At 39.7% G+C, this 18,044-nt stretch overlaps 1 protein-coding gene across 11 annotated transcripts in view; it reads left to right on the top strand.

Annotated features, from left to right (window-relative positions):
• TBL1X (transducin beta like 1 X-linked) overlaps positions 1–18,044 on the top strand; it is a 162,609-nt gene that overhangs the window by 118,881 nt on the left and 25,684 nt on the right. For 10 of the 11 annotated variants that reach the window (XM_032226172.1, XM_032226171.1, XM_032226168.1 and 7 more), the window contains 2 exons: positions 6,147–6,254; positions 17,322–17,467. In XM_032226172.1, coding sequence (XP_032082063.1) covers positions 6,197–6,254; positions 17,322–17,467 — 204 coding nt within the window. In that variant the 5' untranslated portion in view covers positions 6,147–6,196. Of the gene's footprint in view, positions 1–6,146; positions 6,255–7,401; positions 7,550–17,321; positions 17,468–18,044 lie in introns of those variants that run through there. The other variant, XM_032226175.1, reaches the window with a different exon arrangement.

Here is an 18,044-nt window from a genome sequence, read left to right as displayed (position 1 = left end):
TGCTTCTATGCATACATATTTAGAGATTATAACTAGTCATCGATAAATGAAATCAATATATTTAATTTAATTTCTTTTTTTAATTTCTTTTTGGGGAGGATGGGAATTTGATGTGATGAAAGAAAAAAAACAAAAGGAAAAAGGAAGCATTATACAAAAGACCCTTTAGATTCCTCCCTTCCTCCCTCCCTCCTTCCTTTCTTCTTTGGATGCATTGTATTCTGAACTTACTTAAGCTTAAATTATTATTTTAAATCTGAAATTTTTAGAAAGTTAACAATGATCATGGATCTTCTGCAGCCTGGAATTTAACTTTTTTGAACCTCTTCGAGGGAGAAGAGAAATGAATGCAACTTCTTTTGGAGGAAGGAAAGTTTTACTACTTCAAGTGAACATGTAGAGGGGTTCTTGAGAATCACAAAGCTGGAGTTTGGGTTACTGGTCACTAAATTTATTATTTAGTTTTAATATATAACATCTTATGTTTTGTTGTATTTTAATTTTATTTTCTTAATTATTACACAACTGCATTTTAATCTGGTTTCAGCCGCACTCAGGAATGTTGTGGACTTTAGCAATGTCTTTGCACAGTATTTGGTGCTTACCTTATTTACTTGTAAAACAGTGACTTGAAATGCCAATAATTTTACTGGCACGATTGAATCTTATGCTTTATAAGTTAGACATCTGTTGCTTGTGTTTTAAATCATTTTTAGATTTTTTTTTAAAGCCTATTTATTGGCTTTGAAGAACATCACATAAAAGAACACTTTGATTTTATAAAACTTGTTTTAAAGTTCAGTATACAGTTTTTAGGAACTCCCTTTTTACGACCCTATAAGCTCTTAATTCGGTATGGTTGACAAAATGTGTGAGGGACGGTGATGACTGAGAATGAAGTCGGCTTCAAGAGTTGCTTGAGAGTTTTAAGAAGTCTGAACTGACATGATTATGGAGTTTTCAGATATTTTATGCCATTTCAACCAATACAGATTACATACATTCTGTAAAATTTTAAAACAACTGTCTTTCTTCATCCCTATTTTTTTGAGAATCATAAAAATGATCTTAAAGAGAAAGAGATTACTGATAGATATTGGGAACTTATTAGGGGCATCAAGGAGTGACAATGCAACATTGATGCGACCATTATAAAGCAATAGACAGAGCAGTGGATAATGCAGACAGATTCTGTGGTGATGGTTCAGAAAATCAATCAGAGAAAGAAAACTATCACAGAAAAAACAAAGATGTTTTAGGAATCCTGAAAATCTTGAGATAAGTTAGAGTTTAAATCGTTCATTGAAAGGTAGCTGTGTCTAAATTATTTTTCCAAGACCTAGTATATATTTTGTGTGTTCCTATTTGTGCCTCACTCTCCCATACATTGATCCTGAATGTTGTTCCAAAGATAGACCAACGTCAATCTTAAGAGTTTCTTCTGCTACCTTCAATTGTATTGGTTGGCATCAGTAGTAATAGTAGTATGTAATAGTTGAACAGCAGCAGCAGCAAATGGGAATTTTGGACATGGAGATAATAAATATGAAGATATAATTGCTATGTTAATTGGCATTGTTTGTTAGACTTTCAAATGGTTTATTGTAATGAGAGTATTTTCCAATGAAATGTCTGTTTTGGTGTGATATAGTTGTGTGATATTTATATTGTAACAGTTATAATTATTATTCCTAGTGTCATTGATATGTCTGCTGTCATACCTAAAAAGTCATGTTTTTATATTATTCTGATAGAGTTTATTCAGAACAAACAAACCTATGGTTGTGGACTAAATTTTGAGAACACTTAAAATAGATAATGTAGCAGTCTTGCCACTGAATGTAGTTATATATTTCCATATTATCATCTTACATCATTTTATCATCTCCAGATAAGATGATGTTAGGAAATACGATAGAAATAAATAAAAGCAAATTACTATTTCTATTGTGTAAAGTACAAATTACTGCAGTAAGTATAATTAATACCTAGGAAGAAGAGTTCTAATTTACCATGATTGTAAAACTGCAGAGAGAAATCAATATGTTTGGATGATAGATTATATGAGAACAATAAAAGCACCAAATAGTTCCAAAGAAAAGCTCACATAAATAATGCAGACATCTGCTAGACTAATGTCTGACCTTCAGCTTCAAGGAAACCTGTAGATTAGTATAGCTGACTTAAAATAGCAGATGTCACTTTAAGCAGAAGGAATTGCTGAACAGTTTGAATGAATAAATGTTTTCCTAAGTACAAAAAAGGAGATATGTTGTATTTATGTGTGTCTGTGTCTGTGTGTATGTATGTATGTATGTATGTATCAGTGATGTGCAGGCCGGGGAGGCACAGCCTCACCACTGTCATCAGCGGCAGGGGCCCTTAACCGGATTGCGCCTTTACGGCCGATCCGCAGCAGTGGATCCAGGAGGGCTCCTTGGTTTACTGGGGAACTCCAGGAGATGAAGCGCCAAAAGAGATGCCTAGAGCGCCGCTGGAGAGCCAGTAAGTCCGTGTCAGACCGAACCTCATTAAAATCTTGCATCAGAGCCTACCTCCGGGCAATCCGGACATCAAAAAGAACTCATATTGCCGCTCTGATAGCTTCCGCTGAGTCACGCCCAGCTGCCTTATTTAGGATAGCCCGTTCCCTCCTTAAAGGGAGGGATACGGGCACTCCCTTGCAAGGTAAGGCTGAGGAGTTCGGTCTATTTCTCGCGGATAAAGTGGCTCGGCTTCGGGCAAACCTGGACTCCAATTGCGCAGAGCCAGCCGAGGTACTGGGAGAGGGTCTTGAGCGACATCGTTGGATTGATTTTCAGTCGGTTACCCCTGAGGAAGTGGACAAGGCCATCAGAGCAGTGAGTGCCTCCACTTGTGTACTGGACCCGTGTCCCTCCTGGCTGGTCGCGAACAGCAGGGAGGTGACATGGGGCTGGATCCAGGCAATAGTGACCGCGTCTCTTCGGGAAGGGTCCTTTCCCCCCCCCCTTTAAAGTAGGCAGTGATGAGACCCCTACTGAAGAGGCTGTCCTTGGATCCAGCCGTTTTAAATAACTATCATCCAGTCTCCAACCTCCCCTTTGTTGGGAAGGTTGTTGAGAAAGTGGTGGCCTCTCAGCTCCGTCGGTCCTTGGAGGAAACCAATTATCTAGACGCCTTCCAATCTGGTTTCAGGCCTGGCTACAGCACGGAAACTGCTTTAGTCACACTGACCGATGATCTCTGGAGAGCCAGAGATGGGGGCCGTGCCTCCGTTCTGGTTCTCCTGGACCTCTCAGCGGCCTTTGATACCATCGATCATGGTATCCTGCTGCGGCGGTTGCGAGAGGTGGGGGTGGGAGGCACCGTTCTTCGGTGGTTCTCCTCCTACCTCTCGGGCAGGTCGCAGTCGATGTTGGTTGGAGGACAGAGGTCGACCCCTAGGCCCCTTAAGTATGGGGTGCCGCAGGGGTCGGTTCTGTCCCCCCTCCTGTTCAACATTTACATGAAGCCGCTGGGAGAGATCATCCAATGGCACGGGATAGGATACCACCAATACGCGGACGATACTCAATTGTATCTGTCCGCCCCGTGCCAGCTCAGTGAAGCAGTTGACATGATGTTCCAGTGCCTGGAGGATGTGAGGGTCTGGATGGGGGTGAACAGGCTGGCTCTCAATCCTGACAAGACCGAGTGGCTTGTGTTTTTTCCTCCCACAAATTGGCTTAGTATTCCATCTCTCAGGCTGGGGGGTGAAATTATACGCCCTTCAGACAGGGTTCGCAATTTGGGAGTCCTCCTGGACACACAGCTGACTTTAGACCATCATTTGTCGGCTGTGACCAGGGGGGCATTTGCCCAGGTTCGCCTGGTGCACCAATTGCGTCCCTACCTGAACCGGGAGGATCTTACAACAGTCACTCATGCCCTCGTGACCTCAAGACTGGACTACTGCAATGCGCTCTACATGGGGCAGCCCTTGAAGAGTGTTCAGAGACTCCAGCTGGTCCAGAACACAGCTGCGCGAGCGATCGTGGGTGCACCTCGGTACACCCACAGTACCTATCCTCCGCAAGCTGCACTGGCTACCTATTGGTCTCCGGATACGCTTCAGAGTGCTAGTTATTACTTATAAAGCCCTACATGGTATTGGACTTGGGTGCTTGAGAGACCGCCTTCTACCGAATACCTCCCACAGACCCATTCGATCCCACAGATTAGGCCGCCTCCATATTCCATCTACCGGCCAATGTCGGCTGGCGACCACTCGGAGGAGGGCCTTCTCTGTGGCTGCTCCGGCCCTTTGGAACAAGCTCCTCGTGGAGATTCGGACCCTCGCCACCCTTTGGGCCTTCCGGACGGCCATGAAGACCTGGCTGTCCCAGCAAGCCTGGGGGTGAGTTCCCCCCCCCACTCGAATTTGCTGTGTCTGTTGTGCTTTTAAATCATTTGCATTGTCTGATTGTTTTTGTCTTACTTTTTATAATTTCCCCTCCTTTGGCTTTTGTTCAGCTGCCCTGAGTCCCCTCGGGGAATAGGGCGGCCTACAAATTGAATAAATTCCAATTCCAATCATGAAAAGAAAAAAAAATGTAAAAAGGAAAAAGGCGAGAGCTGAGGTCAGGCTGAGCTAATTGCTGCCTGAACCTGCCGCACCATGGATGACTCTGCTTAACTGTTTAAAAAAGCCTTTAAAAAGTGCCTTCTACTATGAGGCAGGAGAACTGCATGCCTTATCTAGTCTGACTTTAGGCTTTATGATCACTCGAGCAGAGTTAAGCAAGGGTTAAAAGCCTAAAAATTCCTGATGTAGGAGAGGCACGCAGTTCTTCTGCCTCATAGTAGAGGGTGCTCATTTGGGCAGGGCTTCTTCAGAGGACCCAGGCAAGAGCAGAGTTGAAATCCTCTCTGAAACAGCTGGAAAAGGTATGTGTGGGTCGGAGGGAGGGGGAGGAATTCAAACTTCATCCTCCTGGTGCGGGGCTTTCGGCAGAGGCTCGAGGGAAGGACCCTGGCTGGCTTGTCCTCCCCAAGTGTAGTTTGATTGCAGGCAGAGCCACGTTCTCTTTTCAAACCTGTAATCAGTGAAGTTGGGCTGGATCCTTCCGGGGTTGGGGGAAAGTGTTTGTGCTCCAGTATGGCTCTTTGACTGGCTTCCTGCCTCCTCCTGTGGTCTCCCTGACTCCCTCCAATCCAACCTGTGTGTGTGTGTGTGTGTTTGTGTGTGTGTTTGAGAGAGAGAGAGTTTGAGTGAGAGAAGGAAGGGGGTAGGAGAGATAGTCCAATCCAACTTCTGTGTGTGTGTGTGTGTGTGTGTGTGTGTTTGAGAGGGGGGAGGGAGGGAGAGAGGGAGGAAGGAGAGGAAGGGAGAAGAAAAAGAAAGAAGGAAACTTCTTTTGCAAAGGAGAAAAACAAATGCTGTTGCTTTAAATCAGAACTGAGCATGCCTGGCTGTGGAATTCTGGCAGTTGAAGTCCACAAGTCTAAAAAAATTTGAAACCCACCACTGTGTCAGTGCCCCACCAGCCATAAACCTCACCGCATGTCATATGTATGTATGTATGTATGTATGTATGTATGTATGTATGTATAGAATTTGTAAAGAATCAGTTCTAACATTATTGTGTAACTTATGATGAGAGTGGTCAAAGTGCAACATAGACATTGGAACAGTTGGAATATGTACTTTATTTTAAAGGCCATTTGATATTCTTTTGATTCATAGTCATAGTTAAAAATTACTGTATATTTTATTTGTAATGTAATTTTTTTAACAAATAATAAGGTGTGGAATCACCAGCCATGTTTTCTAGATGACTTATTTTAAATTGGCTGTTATGTTGCAATATTTGGTTCTTTTCTGGTACATAGATTCTTTTTACAAGGACAACCATGTAAATTGTAAATAGCTTCAAAATAAATGATAAAAATCTCATTCAAAACTGTCAACTTACTGTTGCTACACTTATTTTACCCAACAATTAAATCTTTCAATAAATTAAATAATTATTTGAACTCATGTTTATTTCATTTAAATGCAGCTGCAACTCAGAATAACAGCATACCTACCTATTTACTATTAAGAAATGTAAAAGTCTAAATTATAGTCAAAATTAAATAATTGCAATCAAAAGATATATTTCTGATTATTCCTCTTTGAACAGAGCGTGGATCACACTTCTTGCAAGCCTCATTGTATTGAGGTGGGGCTAAGATGAGCATAACCAGCGATGAAGTGAATTTCTTGGTTTATCGTTACCTCCAGGAGTCAGGTAATTACTGTTCTTTTAACAATATAATGTATTTCTCAAACACAAAGTTATTGGAGGTCACAAAATCATATAAAGTGGATTAAAATAAATATTATGTTAATTGGTTTGTTTCACAGTATTATTTATCCCCAGTATAACTTAACTAATTTTCATACTTTGTTAAGATACAGACACTATACTTCCAATAGGCATAAAGAAATTTGCAAAACTGCTAATAGGATTTATAGGAACCTCATAATGAAATGTAACAAAATCATAAGAACAGAGTAAAAATTTTACACAGTAAAAGAATACAATATCATTATGAGTCATAATATCAGAAGGTTCTATGATTGGAAAGGCTCTATTGCAGTCTTTCTCAACCTTGGCAACTTTAAGATATATGGACTTCAACTTCCAAAATTAGCAGCTAAACATACTGGTTGGAGGATTCTGGGAGTTGAAATCTAGACAGTTTATAAGAACAAATAACTGTTTTCCATATATGTTGTTTGATGATTAAATGATATGCAGCATCTTTCCAGAGAACTTGAGATGAAATAATCTTTTGAAACATACTATGAGTTTATACTGTTCAACAATGTAAAAGCAATTATCATGTTGAACTGGCTTCGGAAATAATTTAAAAGCCAATTTTATTCGAGTAATAAAAGAATAATATATTCTATCAATCTCATTTGAAACTGTCATTGGTGGTTTCTATTTCTTCCATTTCTCAGCTTTTTTTTAAAGCAGCACAAGTACCGTGTAGTAATCATAAATTTTTATAATTCTAAATTGTCTAAACTTCTGAACATATTTGAATCAATACCTTAGCCACTATTGCATATTAGAACCATCATCATAATACAGTAAAAACCTTGATACAGAAGACAAATCATAGTCCATAGAAAGTGGGTGAAGTCTGTATAATAATATTCATTGTATCTGATATTCATTAAGCCAAGGTATCACTGAAATAATGAGTAATAGTGTTAATCCAAACTGAAAAATAAAGTTTAGCTCCTATCATTTTATTTTTATAACCTTTTTGTTATTTCAACATGTTTGTCCTTCGCATAACTTGTATAAATTAACATTGAAAAGTATTCTTTTGAGCAAAGAAAGTAGAAATAACTGACTAGGCTTATAAAATATACCTTTACAGTTTATCTCAGACCAACCAAACCCATCCTTCAATCTACAGTCCAAAACAAAAGCAGTCAAATGGCAGATAATTTCCTGAAATGATCTATTCTGGAAACTTTTATGGTAACTTTACTTGCACCACAGAGAGACAGCTTTAAAGAAAAAAGGTTTGTTGTTATGACAATGCAAGAAACTCAGCATACATAGCTGACCCATAAAACATGTAGTGGTTTTGCTACAAATAATTTTATTTTATGAAGGAGAGGGTTTTTTTTGAGATATAATAAATAAAATATAAATAAAAAGGTTCAGTACTTTGTTGTAGCACAAATGAAGTAAATATCAATATACTGGTATGTTACTCTTATTATAATGAGAAAAGGGACATTATTTGAAATGTTTGCATGTATATCAAATATTTGGCAAATAATTTTGATTTTGCAGCTCCCCGAGGGGTGACCATACTTTATGAAATGTCACTTTAAAATGTAAAAGTCTTGATACAAAATTCATTTTCACTTTATTTCCAGTATGTAAATTTAAAGGTATTTTCATATTTCTGATAATACCTTCCAGTACCTTTTTTGAAATCTTATTACAATCCACAAATAGACTCAAAACCAAAATAAAAAGATAACAGAGTTGAAAGAGACCTTGGAGGTCTTCTAGTCCAACCCCCTGCTCAAGCAGAAAGCACTATTTATATAGTGTTATTATACACTTATTATAATTTCAGCAGTTATCTTGATCCTCCAGAATCTTCTGATGATGCTCAGTTCCAAGAATTAATATATAAGAGCAAATATTTAGTGAAGGAGGAAAGGATTAAGCCCTATTGATCCAACAATCGTCCAAAGAAAATGTTTGTAATTCCCAGTAGGGCTTAAATTTGTACTAGACTATAATCTGATGCTTACATGATTGAGAATGAACCTTGTGATCTCAGTGGAACTTCCTTTGGAGTAGATGAATAATAGATTACTCTATTAGTATTTTACATACGATTCTAAAATTAATATTTTTATTAACATAGTGTAACATAGTGTAACATAGTGTATGCTTATTAATACTGTTGAATTAGTACTCCTTTTTAATTATGTAATTATAAGCAAAAATGTAAATACATTCGTTTATTTAACTCAATTTATATGATTGCTCCTCTCATAAAATGATGTTGGGAGACCAATACAATAAACATCAATACAAAAAATAAAATACAATAAGTAAAGCATATTATATACTAAAAAGAAAAATGGTCACCAAGAATAAACCAACAAATTCATTCAATTCATGGATCGACCTCATATCTGGATGAGAAGGCAAGTCTGAGTGTTTTGTGGAAGTCTATCTAGTCTTGGAAGGAATCATGTTCTAGAGGGCAGGTACTGTAACTGTAGATATCCTTCATAGGACTTAAAAGGTGATACCCTTTAATCAATAAGCATGCCCTTTCCGCCAGATCTGGTGGGGGCAGGTATAGACAATTAGACATGATTGTTCAAATGTAATGGGCATTGTTTCATTATAATGTTGAACATACAGTATAATCGGCATTACTCCAAAATAATGATGTACTGAGTGATGATTTGAACTCTGGTGTTTCTCTTAAATTTTGTACACATTTGACTGGCAATAGGAATGCACACACTCTTTTGTGTCTGATTTCAAATAGCAACTGCACAAATAGGCTTGCTGAGTGGCCTTTTTATATGAATGTGCTCTTCTATTTAACTCATATTTTGAAAACAAACATAATTTTTTAAGATAAAAAGTGTGGCTGTCCTAATTTGGTTCATAAAACATTAGCTTGTAATGTGAAAGGGATGTAGTGGCTCAGTGGCTAAGACGATGAGCTTGTTGATCAGAAAGGTCAGCAGTTTGGCAGTTCAAATCCCTAGCTCCGCATAACAGAGTGAGCTCCCGTTACTTGTCCCAGCTTCTGCCAACCTAGCAGTTCGAAAGCATGTAAAAATGAAGTAGAAAAATAGGGACCACTTTTGGTGGGAAGGTAACAGCTTCTGTGCGCCTTCAGCATTTAGTTATGCCGGTCACATGCACGGAGGTATCTTCGGACAGCACTAGCTCTTTGGCTTTGAAATGGAGATGACACCCGCTCCCTAGAGTTGGGAATGACTAGCACATATGTGCAAGGGGAACCTTTATCTAGTAATATGAAGAAGGATTTATTTCTAGTTACAGTAGATCTGGGGGAGGGGGAGTAGTGGCTGAAATGCAAGTTTGAAAAAATTATTTCAAAGGATCTCATTATGCTATCTTCCCCACTTCCCCCAAAGACAGTTTTAAAATCAAGGTGTTCCCCTTGCTGTCAGAACCCCAGAAAACTTCAGAAATATTGCCAACTTTGATGAAATTATTTTAACTTAATTATATAACAATTTTGTTACTATTAAACTTATTTGGCTTTTGTGAAAATCTTTTTATTCCCTATAAAATCTTTTTATACCTTGTGATTTTTCTCTTTTGGTCTGTATACTATGGTCTGTAAAATCAGCTAAAAATGAAGATATTTTCTGCTTGACAAGATAGCAGGGCTACAGATAAGATTATGATGCCGATGAGATTTTTACATTGTTCACATGCACAGAATAAAAAGTGTAATTGAAACAATGATTAAATAGGTTTTATCTCTCCGAAATTTCTTCAACCAGTTCTCTGTGTGAACTTGATTCTGGAATTTATCTGATAGGTTTCTAATGTTGCAAACTATTAGTTATACTTGACAAAATCAATTGAATGTAACTGCTAAAATTGAATGAATGTGTGAATGAATATGTAAGTATGTCCCTTAACATTTTTCAGAACATATATATATACACACAGAGAGAGACACATAAGTATAAATGATGGTTTTTATTTTTATCTTGAATCAAGTTTGTTCAAAATGCACAACTATGAAATTAGATAATTTTTATTTTGTTTTCCAACATTCATTTTGCATAGTTTTGCATAGTTAATTAAACTTCTGTAATCTGTGTTTAGCAGATTAAGCAATTTCCCCATTGTGCCCTAGATCACTGATGATGCCTCTTACCTCTTGTCCTCTTCCAGTAGCACTGCTGCAATTGCCAACTCCCAAGTTCCAAACCATTATGACTAGCTGGGGCTCATTGCAGTTTATTGCAGAGACAGCATTGGATAAACCTCTCACAGAAATTACAAACAATATGGAATATCAACATTCCCTTTGCCCTGGAGTATGTGGAATTATCTTATATAGCAATTGTGGCACAAACCAAAACTGTCAGCTAAGCCAACTGATAAGTACCTTCAGGATCACCTCTTCCAACCAGAAATAGCCATATGATTTATTCAACTTCCTAAATAAACTGTTGTTAGCTTCCTAGTAATTCATAGTACAAGGGGCTGAAGCTTGGAAATGCTGTTTTTCATTAGGAGTAGTGTTGTGGCCCAGCAGGAGCCGTTGGGGCTGCCACCAGACTCCGACAGCAAGGGGCCCTATGAGTTGGCTCTGGAGGATGGGGACAGGGTTCCGACTCCAAGCAGGGCGCAAAGAGGCTGGTTGGCCACCAGGAGGCGCCTGAGCCTTGGACCAGTGAGGAGGAGACAAGGGAGTGTGTTCCTGACGTCAGCAGTGAGTTGTTCCTGGATGCCCGGCACCGAAGAGCTAATAGGCGTCAGGAACAGTTGCGGAAGTACAGGCGGTAATTGCACTCAGCTGTGGTAATTAGGCTCCTCTCCAGACTATAAAAAGAATGCTTGTGCACACGCCCTTTTGCAGAAGTCAACGCAGGAACTAATGTCGGAGAACATTATTGTGAGCTTGGTAGGCTGGATTGCTGCCATGGCTTATCTGTGCCGGTTTGCTGCCAAGGACCTGTCTGTCTGTTAATTAAATGCCGTAACTTATCTTTGGCTCGGAGTGTGTTGGTGTGGGACGAGGGGGGTCAGAACAGAGTAGTATCCATCCTCTTGAATAGCTTTCCCTTGAAGTTCTGACTTTCCTGCATTCTGCTGTCTCCCTTTATATTATTGAAAACAGCTCTCCCAGTGCCTGGAGAGTGAAATCATGCTCTCCTTATTTGGATTTCGCTTATATTTTACTTTTTAAATTATATTTTGCTTTATATTATCATGGCTATTTTTGTAAAATTATCATGTACATCTTAATTATGCCATTAAGAAAACTGCAACAAATCGACATTGCTCCCTTACTACAGTTGAGAAAGAGTTATTGCTGACTTTCATGACTTAGGCAGATCTACAGTACAACTTAGTTTTTCTGTTCCTAGTCCAACACTAGACCAAATTGGCTCCAATATTATCAAAACAGAATATACACAATTACAAAATTTAAAGAGAGGGAAAAAATCTAATGTATTAATTTCACACCTGCATATTATATTCTAATATATTAAAATATATAGAACACCAGAATATTTTTAGCCTTGCAAATATTTTTTAAAACTGAACTGTTTCAAAACGTGCTTCCCAAGTAAAAATAAATATAAAGTTGTCAGGCAGTGGTGGGTTGCAGGCGGTACACCCGGGTACAGATGTACTGGAGCCAGCCCAGAGCACTGGATACCGTTCCAGTACAGTGCTCCGGAGGGCCCGCCCGAGCTCCTTATCAATGTTTAAAGGCTTCTGCGCTTCCACGCAGTCACATGGCACGTACAGCGCCTGCGCGACACTCCGTGGAGCAGCGGGAGCATTCCGGAGACGCTAAGACGCATGAGCAGGCTGCGCGCATCCATGAGGACACCGCTGGTCCCGTTCCAGCCATACCGGTTGCAACAGGATTTGCAACCCACCACTGTTGTCAGGATGCAATCATAATGAAGAGCATGGTTGAAGTGCCTTCTGAATGGCAGCCATTCCATTCAGAAGTGAATTATTTGGTATGCCAGGTTAAAGGATGACCAGTCAGGATTCGCAGCCAGATCCTCAACTCTGGAAACAGACCAACTAGCTTTCCTTCACTCTGGAGCTCAATGACCTGAAACAAATAAAAATAAAGTATTGTGCCATCCTAACACTATCTAACATGTGGGAAAATGCATAGCTATAATATTTTTTTAATGTGAACAGGAGGAAATCTGCATGACAGATGGGAACATTTTAAGTGTAGAAAACAAGCCACGTCATAGAAATTGGTGCTGCATTCTTTATGCTTTATAGGCTTTTTAAAAGCCTATAAATTCTTGTTTTTATCAAGACATAATTAAATGCAAGAAAACGTGATTGCTATTAACAATTGATGGTTGCAAATATAATAGAAATCAGTCATTGAACTTGATCAAAATTATCTTCCTGGGTCTCCAGATCTGTTCTCATAAAATAGTTTTAAATTCTGAAACTGATAATCAATTTCCATGCAAGTAACATGTACAAAAAAGTCACAAAATATAAAGAATGCTAACTGAGAAGGGAAACAACTGCGTAAAAACTAGTTATTAATGTGTTTACCGCTACAGGAAGCACTAAATTAAGCTTGGTATAATTTGGTATACATTTTCTTAGTGTATTTAAACAGTATTATGTAAAAGCCTTGATTTAGGGAAGGTGGAGGTCAATCTCCATGTATCCATCTGAGGATCATGGTGCAATCTAGGTCATTCCTTTTCTGAACCTCACATGACACTGATTGCAATTAAAGGGATTAGCTTCATAAGTATGTGATGAAGATGAGGTTGCCAGTAATATATAACAGTTATTTCAATATTATAGCAGGTATGAGCCCTTTGATGTTATGCTCCTTCTGATAAACTGAAATTGTTCATTTCATGTGAAAAAAGATTCTCCTACCTACCATTTCTTAAAAAAAGAGAATTTTTCTAGATAATATAAAGAAATTATATACAAATTATATATTAAAATGTATGTTTTTATTATATATATGATGATTTATGTACATTAAAATTTGTCTGGTAACAATATTATAGTGATTGTAATTATTTTCAAAGGTAATTCTTAGGATGACTTTTAAAAATGAAGGTTTAGAATCTTATTTCTTATATTAAATAAGTATTACAAAAATATTTTGTATTTTATAGATTAAAGATTATGGTGATGATAATTTAAATTAGAAATGACCACACACTAAATCAATCTGGGAAGCTTTTAATTAAAATAAACAGTTTACAGTACTTTTGTTTTGAAATTTTGATATAGTACATTTTGTAGAGTTTTCTGTCATCACAAAGAATCAAATAGTAGAATAGTGATCCCTCAGTACTTATTGTTAATTGGTTTGGGGTGGGGCAAAATGAATTACCAAAAATGAATACCAAACATATTTTCTTTCAAATAATGTAGTGCGTCAAGAGGCAGCCAACATCAACAAGTTCTAGTTTGTGCATTGAGTACAAAATAAACAATGAGTACCAGGACAAAATGTTCACCTCAAAATGCATTGAGTACCAAATTCAATGAGTTTCAAAGCAGTTGAGTACCAAGGTACCATATTTTCCCCAAAATAAGACCCAGTCTTATTTTCTTTTGGGCCCCCAAATAAGCACCAGGTCTTATTTTTGAAGGATGTCTTACCCGCTTACCTTAGGCCCACTGCAGCCACACCTCCCATGCCATGACACCTGTTGCACTGCTGCCCAACTTCTTTCACAGCCACTCACGGCCAGATGGCACATGGCTCATTGACCAGTGTTGCCACGGGACTCATCATGCCCATGCTTCTGCTCACGGCAGGAAGCTGCATGGCACGTTAGCCATTGTACACGAGCGGTGGAACTGGCACGAGCCACGTGGCATCCTGCTGCAAGGAATGGTGCCAGTGCAATGCGCCATGTGGCATCTGGCTGTAGGCAGCACTGAAATCATATGAGAAAAAAAACACTAATTCTTTCACTTATCTGTTACCCTTATTTGCTTCTGTATTTTACAAAAACTATTAGTGATACTGCTTTGCCATTCCAGAAAAATCCTTATATATATTATTACCCTCTCTCTGTATTTAACTAGGATAGGGATGCCCAAGTTCCATTATGTAGAGGGCTGTTCTAGTCTTTTTGTGCCTGTCCTTGGGAAAGAGTTTCCCTTGGAGATAGATCTGTATGGCTTCCATGCTGCTTGAATTTCAGAAGGTTTAAAAAACCTTGCCTGATTTCCCAGGCCTTGAACTGAGCTTGGAGAGATGCTCTGTGTTGTACGTGTGGGTGCCTTTGACCAAATTCTCCACTTGTTTTCTTTTTAGCTGTATTCTTTTATTTTTAAAATCTCATTTTGTTTTATTGGATTCTGCTCAGAATCCAATAAAATAATTTTGGAATATTTTAAAAACAAATCTGAAGTGCTGCACACCTCTATTAACCAATTATACTGTTATAAGCAGCCTAGTAATATATGGTTCACGAGAGTAAAAAAAAATTGAAAATAGTTGCAACAAAACATATTTATGCACTGAAACAGCCTAGATAGAGCTTACAAGAGCATAGATAACTTGGTTCAACTGTCTTCAGTTATGGTCACTGTTGGCAAAGCAGCCCAATATGGATATAAGATACTTCACAGAGAAAGATCTATTAAGACTTAGTAATGATACTGAATCAATAAACAACTCAGATTGCATACCAGATCTTTCTGTGACATGTAATCTCTTTCAGAATTGGTTGAACAATATTCATTTTATGTTCCCTCTGATACTAGAAACACTCAGCTCATTATTATTTGTGCCACTTAACCTTTGTGCTTTAATCACCAAAAATATAGAGTAGAAATCTTCATCAAGGTGACAGATGTGTGGAAATATATGCCCCATTACAGTATATTATTTTTCTTGTTTCATTTTTTGTTCTGCTTTATTAATTATTTGTATTTGTATTGTATTTATTATACTTGTATGCCGCCCTATTCCCGGAGGGACTCAGGGTGGCGAACAAACACATGGGGAAGGGGGCAATACAAAAACGAACGAGACAAAACAGAATACAGAGACAAATTAAAAACTGCACAACAATCAGAAATTCAAGTGGGGCTGGGAACTCATCAGCCCCAGGCCTGCCGGAATAGCCAGATCTTAACGGCTTCGTGGAAAGCCTGAAGGGTGGTGAGGGTCCGAATCTCCACGGGGAGATCGTTCCAGAGGGCCGGAGCAGCCACAGAAAAGGCCCTCCCCCGGGGCGTCAACAGTCGACATTGGCTAGCTGATGGTATCTGGAGGAGGCCTAATCCATGGGATCTGATTGGTCGAAGGGAGGTAATTGGCAGGAGGCGGTCTCTCAAGTACCCAGGTCTGATACCATGTAGGGCTTTAAAAGTAACGACTAGCACCTTGAAACGTGTCTGCAGTCCAATAAGCAGCCAGTGCAGCTCGCGGAGGATAGGTGTAACATGGGTGTACCGAGGTGCACCCACAATCGCTCGCGCGGCTGCATTCTGGACAAGCTGCAGTCCCCGAATGCTCTTCAAGGGCTGCCCCATGTAGAGTGCATTACAGTAGTCCAGTCTTGAGGTCACAAGGGTGTGAGTGACTGTTCTAAGGGCCTCCCGGTTCAGGTAGGGACGCAATTGGTGCACCAGGCGAACCTGGGCAAATGGCCCCCTGGTCACAGCCGACAGATGATGTTCTAAAGTCAGCTGTGGGTCCAGGAGGACTCCCAAATTGCGAACCCTGTCTGAGGGGCGTATAATTTCACCCCCCAGCCTGAGAGATGGAATACAAGTCCAATCTTTGGGAGGGAAAAACACAAGCCACTCGGTCTTGTCGGGATTGAGTGCAAGCTTGTTAACCCCCATCCAGACCCTGACAGCCTCCAGGCACTGACACATCATGTCAACCGCTTCACTGAGTTGGCATGGGGCGGACAGATACAACTGTATCGTCCGCATATTGGTGGTATTTTATCCTGTGCCGCCGAATGATCTCACCCAGTGGCTTCATGTAGATGTTAAACAGGAGGGGGGACAGGACCGAACCCTGTGGCACCCCATACTTAAGGGGCCTAGGGGTCGACCTCTGCCCTCCAACCAACACCGACTGCGACCTGTCCAAGAGGTAAGAGGAGAACCACCGAAAAACGGTGCCTCCCACTCCCACCTCCCGCAACCGCCGCAGAAGGATACCATGGTCGATGGTATCGAAGGCCGCTGAGTGGTCAAGGAGCACCAGGACGGAGGCATGACCCCCATCCGTGCTGTAGCCAGGCCTGAATCCAGACTGGAAGGAATCCAGATAATCGGTTTCATCCAAGGACCGCCGAAGCTGAGAGGCCACCACTTGCATGTACTTGCATGTCAGATTAGCTGGTGATTACTGTGTTCAAGAGCCAAACATGCACATTCCTTTTCTATATGTGGGCAGCACCCTCCTGTATAATTCCTGCCACTGTGACTTTTTCTTTAGTATTTCATTTCCTACAATAATTCAAATAATTTGTACCAGAGGTATCAAACTCAGTTTCATTTAAGGCAGCATCAGGTTTGTGTTTGACCTCAGGGGGCTGGGAGGGCATCGCCAGTGGAGACGTGGCCAGGGGTTCTTGGCCGAGCACTCTGCCAGTGAAAATAGAGCTCAGGGAGCCACATGCGCCGTGCCCAGCTCCATTTTTGGCCACCCACTTCCAGCAAAAACAGAACTCGGGGAGATGTGTGTGGCTCCCCCGAGGTCCGTTTTTGCTGGCAGAGGCACTGTGGGCTGGTCTTTCATTGTTTCCAGGGCAGTCCCTCAGGCCAGATCTAAGCACCCTGCAGGCTGGATCCGCCCCCCCCCCCGGGGCCCAGAGTTAACACCCCTGGTTTATACCATTTTCTTTTGTCTTGCTTGGTACTAATTAAGTGTGCAAATGTAATTGAAGGGGACCATTATAGGTTTTTTCTATCAGACCTAAAGTGGACATTTTTCTCCCTTGTTGGGAAAGGCACAAGATTCAGCTGTGTTGTATTTAGTATATGTGTCACATTGCCGAGAGCTTAGATTTCATATCATGTCTTCCTTTTTCTCAGGTTTCTCCCATTCCGCCTTTACATTTGGAATAGAGAGTCATATTAGCCAATCCAACATCAATGGAACACTAGTGCCACCTGCTGCCCTTATCTCTATACTTCAGAAAGGCCTACAATATGTTGAAGCAGAGATAAGCATCAATGAGGCAAGTATCACCTCTTCCTTAGCTAGAAAATGCTTAATGATTAGTGCTTGATCAACCTGGCAGTTTGCTTGAATTGATGCCAATTTTGAAGGATACAAGAACACAAACCAGGCCTGATTTATTTGTTAATGTTGGTTTTAATTAAAACGGATGGGCCTGTTTTCTTTCCTTGGTGAAAGCTCTACAGTCTCTTTGTTTATTCTGCTAAGCCTGATACCTTAGCCAATAGAACCACTTCTTTTTAAGTTTACTTTTTACTTTGTACTTTAACTTTCCCCCAATTTTTTCCATGTTTAATTTTTTTATTGTTATCCTCCCTTATCTCTTAGTTACTTGCCTGATTAATAGTCCTCATTGGTCCCTTTCATGTTCTTCCTAAAATAATCAAACAGAACAAAATCTGTTCTTTTTGTTACTCATCTGTCTCTCTCTCTCTGGTCTAGTATTGAATAAGTATGTTTCTTTATACTATACTGACATATGAAGTAGCAATAATATACATTGCTAAGATTTCTTAAATACAATTGTTTAAAAAACAATTCATGCTACCATCTTGGGAAAAAACTTGGTAACAAAC

The sequence above is a fragment of the Thamnophis elegans genome, chromosome 11 (assembly GCF_009769535.1).
Source record: "Thamnophis elegans isolate rThaEle1 chromosome 11, rThaEle1.pri, whole genome shotgun sequence".
Lineage (NCBI taxonomy): Eukaryota > Metazoa > Chordata > Lepidosauria > Squamata > Colubridae > Thamnophis > Thamnophis elegans.
The sequence above is the reverse complement of the archived record's forward strand: the minus strand, read 5'-3'. Positions and strand labels throughout refer to the sequence as shown.